The sequence below is a fragment of the Stomoxys calcitrans genome, chromosome 5 (assembly GCF_963082655.1).
Source record: "Stomoxys calcitrans chromosome 5, idStoCalc2.1, whole genome shotgun sequence".
NCBI lineage: Eukaryota > Metazoa > Arthropoda > Insecta > Diptera > Muscidae > Stomoxys > Stomoxys calcitrans.
Genome location: NC_081556.1, coordinates 114,899,843 through 114,913,922, shown reverse-complemented (window position 1 = coordinate 114,913,922; position 14,080 = coordinate 114,899,843). Strand labels below are relative to the sequence as shown.

Here is a 14,080-nt window from a genome sequence, read left to right as displayed (position 1 = left end):
TCGGTTCAGATTTGGATATAAATCCCTCATAAACTAATCTCCCTATTTGACTACTTGAGCCCCTGGAAGCCGCAATTTTTGTTCGATTTGGCTTAAACTTTGCGCATAGTGTTCCGTTACAACTTTTAACAACTGTGCCAAGTACGGTTCAAATCGGTTTATAACCTGATATAGATCCCATATAAACCGATCTCCTAATTTGGCTTCTTGAGCCCCTAGAAGCCACAATTTTAGTCCGATTTGGCTTACATTTTGAACATAGTGTTCTCTTATGACTTCCAACAAATGTGCCAAGTACGGTCGAAATCGGTCTTTAACCTGATATAGCTTCCATATAAACCGATCTTCCGATCTTCTCTCTTAACGTCCGCGTTTACCATAGATTTCATCTTAGCACTAAATATAAACTTTATTCGACATTTTTGGATATAAACCAATTCTCCAACCGGGAGCGGGACTATTCAAAACATAATGGTTATTTGAATCAGCGCTCATGCTTCTCGCATCATATTGACTACCGACATCCGTATACTGAGATGTACGGCGGGAAGGCATTATTTCAGCAGAATACAACGAACTAGGAGCAGGATATTGGCATGCGTATAGTACTTTGTTGGCCCTATTCAGGGTATACAGCTCATCCAAGCCATAGGAAAGGCGTTGCTCTGGTTGATGTCTAAGTGGCTGGCGATATCTGTTGTAGAGTTTGTACAGGGGATACCAGGTCAATATTAAAGGACCTATAAATAGAATAAAATTTTAAGAATTTTTTGTGGTTTTAAAGAAAGCCTTATTTTATTAAAGCGTATACATACACAGTATCAAACATCCGAAAACCGCCAGCAACAGATGTGGAAATATTGAAAGGTAAATGATGCCGCCTATAGTCACTATCACGGATATTATCAGCCAGGGTAGCATACAGCAAGCATGGCGCTAGAATGGAAAAAAATAAATAATTGGCTAAATAAAACTCCGCGTTTATAATTTGATGGTTGACATATTTTAGACAAGTTTCAGAGGCTGGCCTACATAAGCTCAAAAACTCAAATCAATTATTACATGAGAGCTATATATGCTTTTTAATTCAAAAATTGGGGCCATAGTTCTCACCAAATTACAAATTTTTGCCCATGAACATTCCACTAGGGAACAGGGGCAAACATTTCACATATCAATGAGTGCAGTCCGATTCAAGTTTAAGCTCAATGATGAGGGGCCTCCTTTCTATAGCCGAGTCCGAACGGCATGCCGCAGTACGACACCTCTTTGGATAGAGAAGTTTTACATGGCATAGTAGCTCACAAATGTTGCCAACATTAGGAGGCGAAAACCACTGCTGAAAATTTTTTCTGATGGTCTCGCCAGGATTCGAACCTAGGCGTCATAGGAGGAGGGTTCCCATAGTTCTTACCACATATAATATTTCAGACAATTCGTATTATTGTACTGTGTTTTCTCAGTAAAGTTTCTCTTACTTCCGCTCCTTGCTTGCGACTGGTTCTAAATTCAAACCTCGTCGTCCAGACCCCTCAGTAATCTTCCCATGATTTCACTAATCTTTGACAAAATTTATCATGAGGTGTCAAGAAATGGTGTCGTCAAGAATGAACACACCCTATACCAAATTTACGTTAATTAACCCGCCATTTGATAATCGTCCAGACCCCTCAGTAATATTTCCATGATTTCACTTATCTTTGACAAAATTGATCATGAAGTGTCAAAAATAGGCGAGAACACGCCTTCTGACACCACCATCTTCAAATTTACTTTAACAATCCCGTAATTTGCCACATTATTAGTCTATTGGTAATTATTTTGGTGGACCCACATCCAGTTTAGAACGGCAACTATCGATTCTATCTTCATATCTTCAAATCCCCTCTTTATATCCAGGAAGGCATGGTGTCCATATTGTGTCGGAGAATATAGGCACATGAAACTACTCCAACCTGTCTCTGAGGTAAGCATGGTATACGCCTATAAAGTTATTCGGCGTCTATCTTCTCTCTCTAACTCTATTCCCACGGCATGTAAGACCAGAGTTGCCATGCAAATCCATTCCACTCAAAACGGTTTCATTTCAAGATAGTCCCGCCAAAGTCAATAGCATATTGAAATAAGTTAAATCGTGCTAAGTTCGGCCGAGCCGAATCTTACATACCCTCCACCATGGATCACATTTGTCAAGTTCCTTGGTCGATATCTCTTTATAGGCAAGCAATGAATAATGGATAAAAATCGCTATGCGATTTGAGCTATACCAAGTTATGAACCGATTGGGGCCATACTTGGTTTAGCTGTTGGAGATCAAAGTGCAATTTCACCATGGATCACATTTGTCAAGTTCTTTGGCCGATATCTCTTTATAGGCAAGCAAAGAATAATGGATAAAAATCGCTATGCGATTTGAGCTATACCAAGATATGAACCGATTGGGGCCATACTTGGTTTAGCTGTTGGAAATCAAAGTGGAATTCATTGTGCAAAATTTCAGCCAAATCGGATAAGAATTGCGACCTAAAGTGCCTCAAGAAATAAAATCGGGACACTGTTTATATGGGAGTTATTTCAGGTTATGGACCGATTTAGACCATACTATTAGGTTGCCCAAAATGTAATTGCGGATTTTTTAAAAGAAAGTAAATGCATTTTTAATAAAACTTAGAATGAATTTTAATCAAATATACTTTTTTTACTCTTTTTTTCTAAAGCAAGCTAAAAGTAACAGCTGATAACTGACAGAAGAAAGAATGCAATTACAGAGTCACAAGCTGTGAAAAACTTTGTCAACGCCGACTATATGAAAAATCCGCAATTACTTTTTGGGCAACCCAATAGACACAATTGTTGGAATTCAAAACAAACCACTTTGTGCAAATCTGATAAGATTGCGCCCTCTAGAGGCTCAAGAAGTTAAGAACCGATAACGGTTTATATGGCAGCTATACCAAAACATGGACCGATTTGGGCCATTTACAATCCCAACCGACCTACACTAGAAGAAGTATTTATACAAAATATTAAGCACATAGCTCTACTCCTTCGAAAGTTAAGGTGCTTTCGACCGACGGACGGACGGACATGGCTTAATCGAATGAGAATGTCAAGACGATCAAGAATATTTATACTTTCATGGGTCTCAGATCAATATTTCGATATTTAACAAACGGAATGACGTAATTAGTATACCGGCATCCTATGGTGGAGGGTATAACAAGATTGCAAACGTGATGTCTATAATAGGAATGGAGTCTCCCCTCTACCACTGTTAAACAGGATAAGTCCCAGTGACGCTTTGCTGACTGCATTACGCTTCTGATTGTTGTTCATTTTGCTGTCTTAAAATTATAGTCTGCCATAATCATCATTCATTGGCATAAGACCCCCAATCAAAAAATCGGCTATATGATTGGAATACCAAAATATTGCCCAATCTGGACCATATATGGCAAGTAAGACGAGGAGCCTACTATTGTAGCTATAAAACGATCCGCAGATTTGACTTCTTGAGCCTCTGGAAGCCGCAATTTTCATCCGACTTGGCTGAAATTTTATATGTGGTATTTCATTATGATTTCTAACAAATGTGCCAAGTACAGTTCAAATCGGTCTATAACCTGATGTAGCTCCCATATAAACCGATCTAAAGATTTGACTTCTGGAGCCTCTGGAAGCCTCAATTTTCATCCGATTTGACTGAAATGTTGAACATGGTATTCTGTTATGATTTCCAATAGCTATGCCAGGTACCGTCAAAATCGGTCTATAGCCTGATGTAGCTCCCATATAAACCGATCTCCCGATTTGACTTCTTGAGCAACTGGAAGCCTCAATTTTAATCCAATTTGGCTGAAATTTTGCACATAGTGTTTCGTTATGACTTCCAACAACTGTGCCAAGTACCGTCCAAATCGGTCTATAATCTGATATAGCTCCCATATAAACCGATCTAAAGATTTGACTTCTTGAGCCTCTGGAAGTCTCAATTTTCATCCGATTTGGCTGAAATGTTGAACATGGCATTCTGTTATGATTTCCAATAACTATGCATAGTACCGTCAAAATCGGTCTGTAACCTGATGTAGCTCACATATAAACCGATCTCCCGATTTGACTTCTTGATCACCTGGAAGCCTCAATTTTAATCCAATTTGGCTAAAATTTTGCACATAGTGTTTTGTTATGACTTCCAACAACTGTGCGAAGTACCGTCCAAATCGGTCTGTAACCTGATATAGCTCCCATACAAACCGATTTCCCGATTTGACTTCTTGAGCCCTTATAAGCCGCAATTTTTGTCCGATTTGGCTGAAATTTTGCACATAGAGTTCTGTTATGACTCTCAACAACTGCGCCATGTACGGACCAAATCGGTCTATAACCAGATATAGCTCCCATATTAAGGCGAATTCCAAGATTCTGCCCGTCCGAACTTAGCACGCTTTTACTTGTTTTTATTTCATTTTTTCACTTCACTCACGTAGTGTGTTTTTCTTCTATTTTGTGTTGGAACACCCGCTACAACATTTTTTTGATTTAAATCATTTCATTGTCATCATAATTTTTCCCACTTAAAATCTAAAAAAACCTTGAGTCAGCACAACACATATTAGCACAAACCTACCATTGCTATGGCCACGGCCAAGATGAACGATAATACGAACATGACCAACATTAGACAAAATACTCCAAGGCAATCGTGCATCGCTGCATATCGACAAAAAGTTCACAGAGTCACAAAATCTTCTGGACAAGTCATAATATGGAAATATTTTGAGAGCCACCACCAGTCTCAAAGCAACTTACAGCTGTCGAAGGGACACGAGGGTGAATTGAAGGCAAAATGACCAGAGCACATCAATAGTATGGTGAATATGATGATTTGCATACAGCCAATGATGCTGCCAATTATATCCAGTGCATCGCTTTGATGTGCAGTTGGCAAAGTGGGATCCATTTTTAGCGTTCTAATCGAAAAAATTCACTTAAACCCCGCCCATTAACGGGAAAAATTTATTTTGTCTTTTTGACTACAACACACAAGTGATACTAAAAAAAATATTCGCCAAAAAACGCCAAATTATGAAATCGATGTTGGAAATCAGCGAGAAACAAAAGAATTTAATAAACACTAAAATTAAGAGAAAAAACCGAAAAAAAAAACCAAAGTCAAGGAAAATTCCCTTCAACACCCCCAAACCAATCACAAATTGCGCGAGAGACATACAGTCATTTATTAAGTGCGTCACATAGGCGACGGAAATAATTTTCATACTATGGGGGGAAATTTGGATAAAATTGTAATATTGCAATTTTTTTTAATAATGTGTATTATAATGTGTGTTATAATTTGTTTTTTTTTTGATTCCTTATTGATGTACTAAAATAAATAAAAAAAATAAGAAAAATTTTAAATTTTTTTTTTTTCAAAATAATGCGTAGATATTCAGTTGCCACGAAAAATTTAAATATTTTATTGAGATCAGAAATATTTAATCACTCAATTTGTTGTCATCGAAATCAGCTGTTTTATGTAACCATAACATCAGCTGATTTCGATGAGTTGGCGAACGAATCGAGTGACAAAATGTTAGTGGTCCTAGCAGTTTATATTCATAGAAAACTCCTTCAATGGAAACCCTCATTGCTCTCCTGCAATAATTTCGCCAACTTACAATACCAACCGGTGTACATCTAAAGGATGACTTATTAAGAGCTATAGGAAATTTTTCCAAAAAAAAAAAAATTCAGAAAAATGCATAAAAATTTTATTTGCATCGATAGAACGATAAAATGATAGATTGATAGAATGTTTGAAGATTATTTCATGAAAATGTTGACCGTGACTGCGTCTCAAATGATCCATCCACTTAGTCCAATTTTGACGTATTCTTTCTAAAATATCGGTGATCCGATTCTGATGAAATTTTGCGCACATACTTCGACTTCAAAAAAGCACTTCGTGCCAAATTTGGTAAAGATTGGACCAAAATTGTGCCTTCTACAGCCTTGAAAGACCATATCGGATGAAAGATATATACGGGAGCTATATACAAAATCTGATCCGATTTTGATGAAATATTTCACACACGTTGGGACGTCACAAAAATCACTTCGTGCCAAATTTAATAAAGATCGGACCGAAATTGTGCCTTCTACAGCCTTAATAGGTCAAATCGGATGAAAGTTATATATGGGAGCTATATCTAAATCTGAACCGATTTATATGAAATTTTGTACACTTATTAAGACGTCTCACTAAACATCTCATGCTAAATATGGTAAAGATTGGACCAAAATTGTGGCTGCTACTGCCTTTAAACTCCATATCGGATAAAAGATATATATGGGAGCTATATCTGAACCGATTTCTATGAAATTTCGCACACATATTGGGAAGTCAAAGAAACACTTTGTGCAAAATTTCAAACAAAGCGTCACAAAAAGCATTTCGTGCATTTCTACAGCTGTAAAAGGGCACATCGGATGAAAGATATATATTGGAGCTATATCCAAATCTGGACCGATTTTTTTAAAAATCAATAGCGTTCGTCCTTGGACCAACAAATAGACTTATGCAAAACTTTGTTTGTTTTTGATTACAAAAACACATGGACAGACAGACAGACAGACATAGCTAAATCGAATCAGGAAGTGATTCTTAGCCGATCGGTATCCTTATCGATGGGTCTACCTCGTCTCCTTTTTAGCGCTGCAAACAAATGCCACTGCGTCAGTTGAAACATAGTCTAATGGAGTCAAATCGCATGATCTAGGCGGTCAATTGGCCGGTCCCGAACGTTAAATAAACTGTTCACCGAACTCGCCTCTGTATAAGTCCATTGTTTCGCATGCTGTGTGGCATTTGGCACCGTCATTATGAAACCACATGTCATGGCACCGTCTTGTTGAAACCACAAGCTCTTGCATTTTGGGCAAAAAAAAAGTTGGATATCATCTCACGATAGAACTCACCATTCCCATTAACGTTACGATTAGCATTATCTTTGAAGAAGTACGGTCCAATGATGCCACCAGCCCATAAACCGCACCAAACTTAGATTTCTTTTTGGATGCATTGGAAGCTCTTGCAATGCTACTGGCTGATCTTCACTCCAAAATCGAAAATTCTGCTTATTTAGTTACCGATTAAGCCAAAAATGAGCTTCGTCGTAAAATGGAAGAAGGGCGCGGTGAACTTTCTTAACAGACCACGCATTTTGGCAATAAAATTCAATAATTTGCAAGCGTTGTTCGTTTGTAAGACGATTTATAGTTAAATTGTAGACTAAACTTAAGATGCTTGATAGTGAAACAAACACGAAACGTGGGTGAGCTGTTTAAACCAGTGTTGCCAAAATGTCAATAGCTAAAAAATCACCCTTTATATTAAATACAAATTGCAAATCTTGCCCATGAACATTCCACTAAGGAACAGGGGAAGACTTCTCACATATCAATGAGTGCAGCCCGATTCAAGTTTAAGCTCAATAATAAGGGGCCTCCTTTTTATAGCCGAGTCCGGACGGCGTGCCGCAGTGCGACACCTCTTTGGAGAGAAGTTTTATATGGCATAGTACCGCACAAATGTTGCCGGCATGAGGAGGGGAAAGCCACCGCTGAAAATTTTTTCTGATGGTCTCGCCAGGATTCGAACCCAGTTGTTCAGCGTCATAGGCGGACATGCTAACCTCTGCGCTGCGAGTGAACTTGTGTTAGTGTGCCCACAACTTTTCTACGCACTTTTTTTTCAAATCTTCCACTGTGTAGCAGCTGCTCTAAGTTGGCGGTGGCGGTAGATGTAGCTTTTTTATGTATGCCTAAAAACATTCCTCGTTTGTTGAGCTATTGACACCCATATGAGAACAATGCCACATGAAATACTTAAGCATTCATGTCTGGGCATTCATTGAAATGGTTATCCATTACCATTCAGCATATTTCTAAACTTTCATATTGGCGGAATAGATATAACGCGAAACTTTTAACAATTTGGGCACTAAAACTTATCTTTGGATGGCTGGAGGGAGATTTGCATGCAAATATTAATTTTATCACAAATAGTCATAATTTAATTTGCTATATTTCAATGAAATAATAAATGCCAAAAATAAATGTGTTTGACATCAATCAGACTGTAGAGGAGCAAAAAAAAATTAAAAAATTAATTAATCAATTTTATTAATCATCTCAATCAACTATAGGTCAATATATAAGATGGAGAAAATGGGAGAACTAATGACATTTTCAGTCTTGTTATCCTAGGTCAGGGGCCACCGCGGAGCAGAGGTTAACATATCTGCCTATGACGCCGAACGCCTGGGTTCGAATCCTCACGAGACCATCAGAAAAATCTTCAGCGATGGTTTTCCACTATGCTGGCAACATTTGGGAGCCTTGTAGAAACTTCTCTCCAAAGAGGTGTCGCACTGCGGCACTCCGTTCGTACTCGGACTACGTTCTAATAGATAAATTCTCATACTACTTCTCGGGCAAGTAAGACGCCTCATTTGGTTTTGTTCCCAAAAATCACCCCCCAAAAGATCCATGGTAAAATTGCAAATTTTATCCATGAACATTCCACTAAGGAACGGGGGCAAACTTCTCACATATCAATGAGTGCATGTTTAAGCTCAATGATAAGGGGACTCCTTTTTATAGCCGAGTCTGAACGGCGTGTCGCAGTGCGATACCTCTTTTGGAGAGAAGTTTTACATGGCATAGTACCTTACAAATGTTGCCAGCATTAGGAGGGGAAAACCACCGCTGAAAAATTTTCTGATGGTCTCGCCAGGATTTGAACCCAGGCGTTCAGCGTCATAGGCGGACATGCTAACCTCAGCGCTACGGTGGCCTCTAAAGATCCATGTTACCCGCATAAAATCACAAGAAAGTGCCTTTATATTAGAGAAGATTTGATAAGCGGAATGTTAATATACAGAGTGATTTTGTTAACTATTATTTTTTTGGCAACACCGGTTTAAACAGCTCATGCACGTTTCGTGTTTTGTTTCACTGTCAAACATCTTCAATTCGGTCTATAATTTAACTATAAATCGTCTTACAAATGAACATTGCTTGCAAATTATTGAATTTTATTGTCAAAATGCGTGCTCTGTTAAGAAAGTTCATAGTAAGCTGCTTCCATTTTACGACGAAGGTCATTTTTGGAACCATGGGTACGTAAATAAGCCGAATTATCGATTTTGGAGTGAAGATCAGTCACAATCATTGTAAGAGCTACCAATGCATCCAGAAAGAAATCACAGTTTGGTGCGTTTTATGGGCTGGTGGCATCATTGGACCGTACTTCTTCAAAGATGATGCGAATCGTAACGTAACTGTGAATGGTGTGAGCTATAGTGAGATGATATCTAACCATGAATTCGGAGCGGAATGGAACGTGGAGCGGAACGGAGCAGATCTATTTTTGCCGGAGCGGGAGTGAAGTGGGAGCGGAACGAAGCGGTTTCCAATCTCAAAATCCGCTCCCTTTCGACAAAATAAAAATTTTTTAAATTCACATTTTTATACGCAGCACCATAGGATAGTTGGTAGATTAACTCATTCAGTCATTCCTTCTGTAACACATCGAAATATCAATTTCCGAACCTACAAAGTTTATATATTCTTGATAGTCCTAAAATTACAAAGCGATTTAACGATGCCCGTGTGTCTATTCGTCCACTACAACTTTCAAAAATGTTGATATTGTGCTGAAATTTGTCACAAATTCGTATTTCATCTATAAACAGGCTATGTTATTAATAAAGTTATGTGGGACCAACATTGGATATTGCTGCCACGTGAATCGATTTAGGGTCTTGAGGCCAAAAAGGGCGCATTTATTATCCGATTTTGCTAAAATTTTAAACGGTGGGTTTTTTGCCAAATATGGTCCCGATCGGACTATATTTAGGTATAGCTACAATAAAGAATGTCTCCCGGTATAGGGTCTTAGAGCCATAACTCGCGCACTTATAACCCGATTTCGTTAAAATTTGGAATAGTGAGTTGTGATCAACATCATACTATCATGAGTTGTGACCAACATCATACTTGACATCCATGTCAAATATGGTCCCGATCGGACTAAATTTAAGTATAACTGCCATATAGACCGATTTCCAGGTATAGAGTCATAGGCCATAACAGTCGCATTTCTCGATATATGGGCCGAGTATGATCCACATACGACTTTAGTTAGATACAGCTGCCATATAGGCCGATCCGCCGATTTAGGCTCTTAATCTCATAAAAAGTGCACTCATTAAGCGATATCGCTGTAATTTGGAACCGACTGCTCTTTGACATCCATGCCAAATATGGTTTCAATATTAAAGTTTATAGCCATAACAGGCGCATTTATTATCCGATTTCTTTGAAATTGGAATCAGTGAGTTGCAAAAAGCCTTCCGACACCCAAACCGAACATAGTAGTTGCTATTTGTAACGAGCTGCTAATTTACGGTCTTATCCCCATAAAAGCCGTTTTTGATACCCGATTTCGCTGAAATTTAAAACTGGGACATGTAGAAAGCTTCTTGGCATCCAAATCGGTCCATATTTGGATTTAGCTATGGACATAGTTAAGTTATAATAAAACAGAATAATAAACTAATCCACGGTGACAGACATTCAGCACGAAACGGAATGGAATTGGCCCCCAAGACCCTCAAGAAATAAAATGGGAAGACCGATTTATATGAGAGCTATATACGGTTATGGACCGATTGGGACTATATTTGGCAAGAAATAGATTTGTAAAATTTTAGCCAAATCGGATGATCTAGAGGTTCTGTCAAATCGGGACAAGGTCTGCTCCGCTGCACCTTCTTTAACTTTCTTATTTTATCTGAGCACTATACTGTCACGGTCACAAATAAGTCCTGTTTGGGGGTACTGGTACGGCCTTTCAGATATTTCGCCCCAATGTGGATATCATTTTCGTGCTCTACTCCCAAATACCTTTCATTTGCGCCTTACAGTGCTATGGTCGGTATATTTGTAAGATATGGTGGTATTTTTGGGGGTGAGGTGGAACCCCATATCCCACCCTTAATAAGGATACCAAAACTTTGTTGTTGAGTTATGATAAACAAACTAAATTTCGCTAAATCGCTCGGAGATCTGGCATTTTTAAAAATAAGGTAAGGGGAGGGTCCGCCCATTAAAGTTTGGATATTAGATCTACTTCATTCTTTTGGTGTTGGTGGTGAATTAGAGTAGCCAAACCCTTTGCCTCGAAAGTGGATATCAGATTCATATCCTACTTCCAAAAACCACTTTTTAGCTACATATTGCTATAGTCGGTATATATGTGTGGTTCAGGGGGAGTTTATGAGGTGAGGCGTCTCTGAAACACTTGGCCATAAAACAGATATCAGATTTGAGACCCTTTTTGTCATAATCCACAAATATGTCCAGATTGAGGGGTATGTAGGGTGGGGCAGCCACCCACGCACTTAGCCCTGAAAAAATATCAGCATCGTGCTCTACTCTCAAATTTATTTTATTTGAGCACCAATTGCCATTGTTTGGAGGTTATGGGGTGAGACGACCTCTAAACACTTGGCCTCAAAATTTGAGATCAAATTCGTTTTCTACTATTAAATACCTATTATCTATTGCTATAGTAGTCCTGCCCTCTTGGTAGCTACACCCAATTTTTATACCCTCCACCATAGGATGGGGTATACTAATTTCGTAGATCTGTAACAACTCGAAATATGCGCCTAAGACCCCATAAAGTATATATGTATATTATTGATCGTCATGACATTTTAAGTCGATCTAGCCATGTCCGTGCGTCTTTTCGTCCGCCCGTCCGTCTGTTTGTCGAAAGCACGCTTACATTCGAAGGAGTAAAGCTAGGCACTTAAAATTCTGCACAAATACTTTTATTATTGTAGGTCGGTGAGAATTGTAAATGAGCCAAATTGCTTTGATATACGATAGCTCCCATATAGACCGATCTTGGGTATTGACTTCTTGAGTCGCTAGAGGGCGCAATTATAATAAGATTTGGCTGAAATTTTGTACGTGGTGTTTTGATATCACTTCCAACTAATGTGCTAAGTATGGTTCAAATAGATTCATAAACTGATATAGCCGCCATATAAACCTATCTTGGGTCTTGACTCCTTGAGCTTCTAGAGGGCGCAATTCTCGTCCGATTTGACTGAAATTTTGCTTTTTGGTATCACTTCCAACAACTATGCTCAATATGGATTAAATCGGTTAATAACCTGATATAGCCGCCATATAAACCGATCTTGGGTCTTGACTTCTTGAGTCACTAGAGGGCGCAATTCTTATCCGATTTGGCTGTAATTTTGCATGTGGCACTTCCAGTGGTTCAAATCGGTTCATAATCCGTTATAGCTGCCATATAAACCGATCCGGGATATTGACTTCTAGAGCTTCTAGAGGGCACAATTCTGATCCGATTTGGCAGAAATTTTGTAGAACGGCTACTCCCATGACCTTCATCATAAGTGTTCAATATGGTCTGAATCGATCTATAGCTCCCATATAAACCGATCTCCCGATTTAGCTTCTTGAGCTTCAACAAGGCGCAATTCATGGACTGACATATTTCACAATGACTTCTACAATGTTCAGCATTCAATTCATTTATGGTCTGAATCGGACTATAACTTTATATAGGTCCAATAGTATAACAGTTCTTTTTCATTATTCTTTGTATGCCTAAAAAGAGATGCCGCGCAAAGAAATCGACAACATTTCTCCCTATTTCTCTTTAAGTTCTTTTCAACCCACTGTGCAGCATTGTAATGATATTCTTAATGTCTTTAACAAAATTCCAAATGTTGTACGTTACTTACTGACATCGATCGTCATGCGCAGCAGCGACACTACTCGACCTCAACAAGTCATGGACGTTCATGAAATGCAACATCAACAATAACAACGTACTGCGGCAGTCTTTCGGCATGCCTAATATCGTATCAGGTATTTGCCGGTAAAAAGTCGACATATCAAATGACATAAACTAATTTTCATGGTTTAGCATTCATTCACCAGGGCACAACGTCAAAGCCAAAGAAAACACATTTTTACAAAAGTTTTACAACAAATTACGCCTTTAAATTGTTGTAACCCCAACAATAGCGATAGTAACTTAACGCACACTATACCAAATTGCTTTGTTATTTTAATTGGCCTATATTCTTTGAAGTGATTGATTTATACTTTTTTGACACTATCCGACATAAATGTATTAAAAAAAAAACATAAAAAGTCATTAAGTTCGGCCAGGCCGAACTTTGGATACCCACCATCATGGATTTATGTATATATACTAGCATCCCGGTGATACGCTTTGGTACCCCCGTTTTTGATATCCCCTTTTTATAGTAGGACTTCCAAAAGCCTAGACACAGTTAATATGATTATGAAGTTTTGTAATGATTGCGTATAAAATTTCAGAAATCGGTCCCCTTCTGTAAAAAAAAGTACCAAATTGTACCAAGAACAACAATATTGGGTTGCCCAAAAAGTAATTGCGGATTTTTTAAAAGAAAGTAAATGCATTTTTAATAAAACTTAGAATGAACTTTAATCAAATATACTTTTTTTACACTTTTTTTCTAAAGCAAGCTAAAAATAACAGCTGATAACTGACAGAAGAAAGAATGCAATTACAGATTCACAAGCTGTGAAAAAATTTGTCAACGCCGACTATATGAAAAATCCGCAATTACTTTTTGGGCAACCCAATACATGGGAAAAATCATTAAGTCGCCCAATATATATTGTCAAGGTATAAATGAATTTGAATGAATTTTTAAACATTTCAGCGAAATCGGACAAAAATTGCGCATTTAATGGTCCCAAGACCATCAATCGGGAGTTCGGTCTATATGACAGCTATATCTAAATATAGACCGATCTGAGCTATATTGAATACGAATATCGAAGAGCCTAACACAGCTTACTCTGTCGAATTTCAGCGAAATCTAGTAACAAAACGTGCCTTTATACTCCCAAGTACTTAAATAGGTTGATCGGATTATGTGGCAGCTATATCCATATCTTAACCATATTCCGT

The 14,080-nt window shown here is 38.2% G+C and overlaps 1 protein-coding gene across 1 annotated transcript; it reads right to left on the bottom strand.

Annotated features, from left to right (window-relative positions):
• Positions 1–392: 392 nt before the first annotated feature.
• On the bottom strand, positions 393–5,195 carry LOC106094599 (uncharacterized). Its single transcript, XM_059370116.1, has 4 exons — positions 4,813–5,195; positions 4,631–4,713; positions 816–936; positions 393–740 (listed from the first exon to the last, which is right to left on the bottom strand). Exons 1-4 carry the CDS (start codon positions 4,961–4,963, stop codon positions 397–399), a joined length of 699 nt encoding a protein of 232 aa, XP_059226099.1. The 5' UTR covers positions 4,964–5,195; the 3' UTR covers positions 393–396.
• Positions 5,196–14,080: the final 8,885 nt, after the last annotated feature.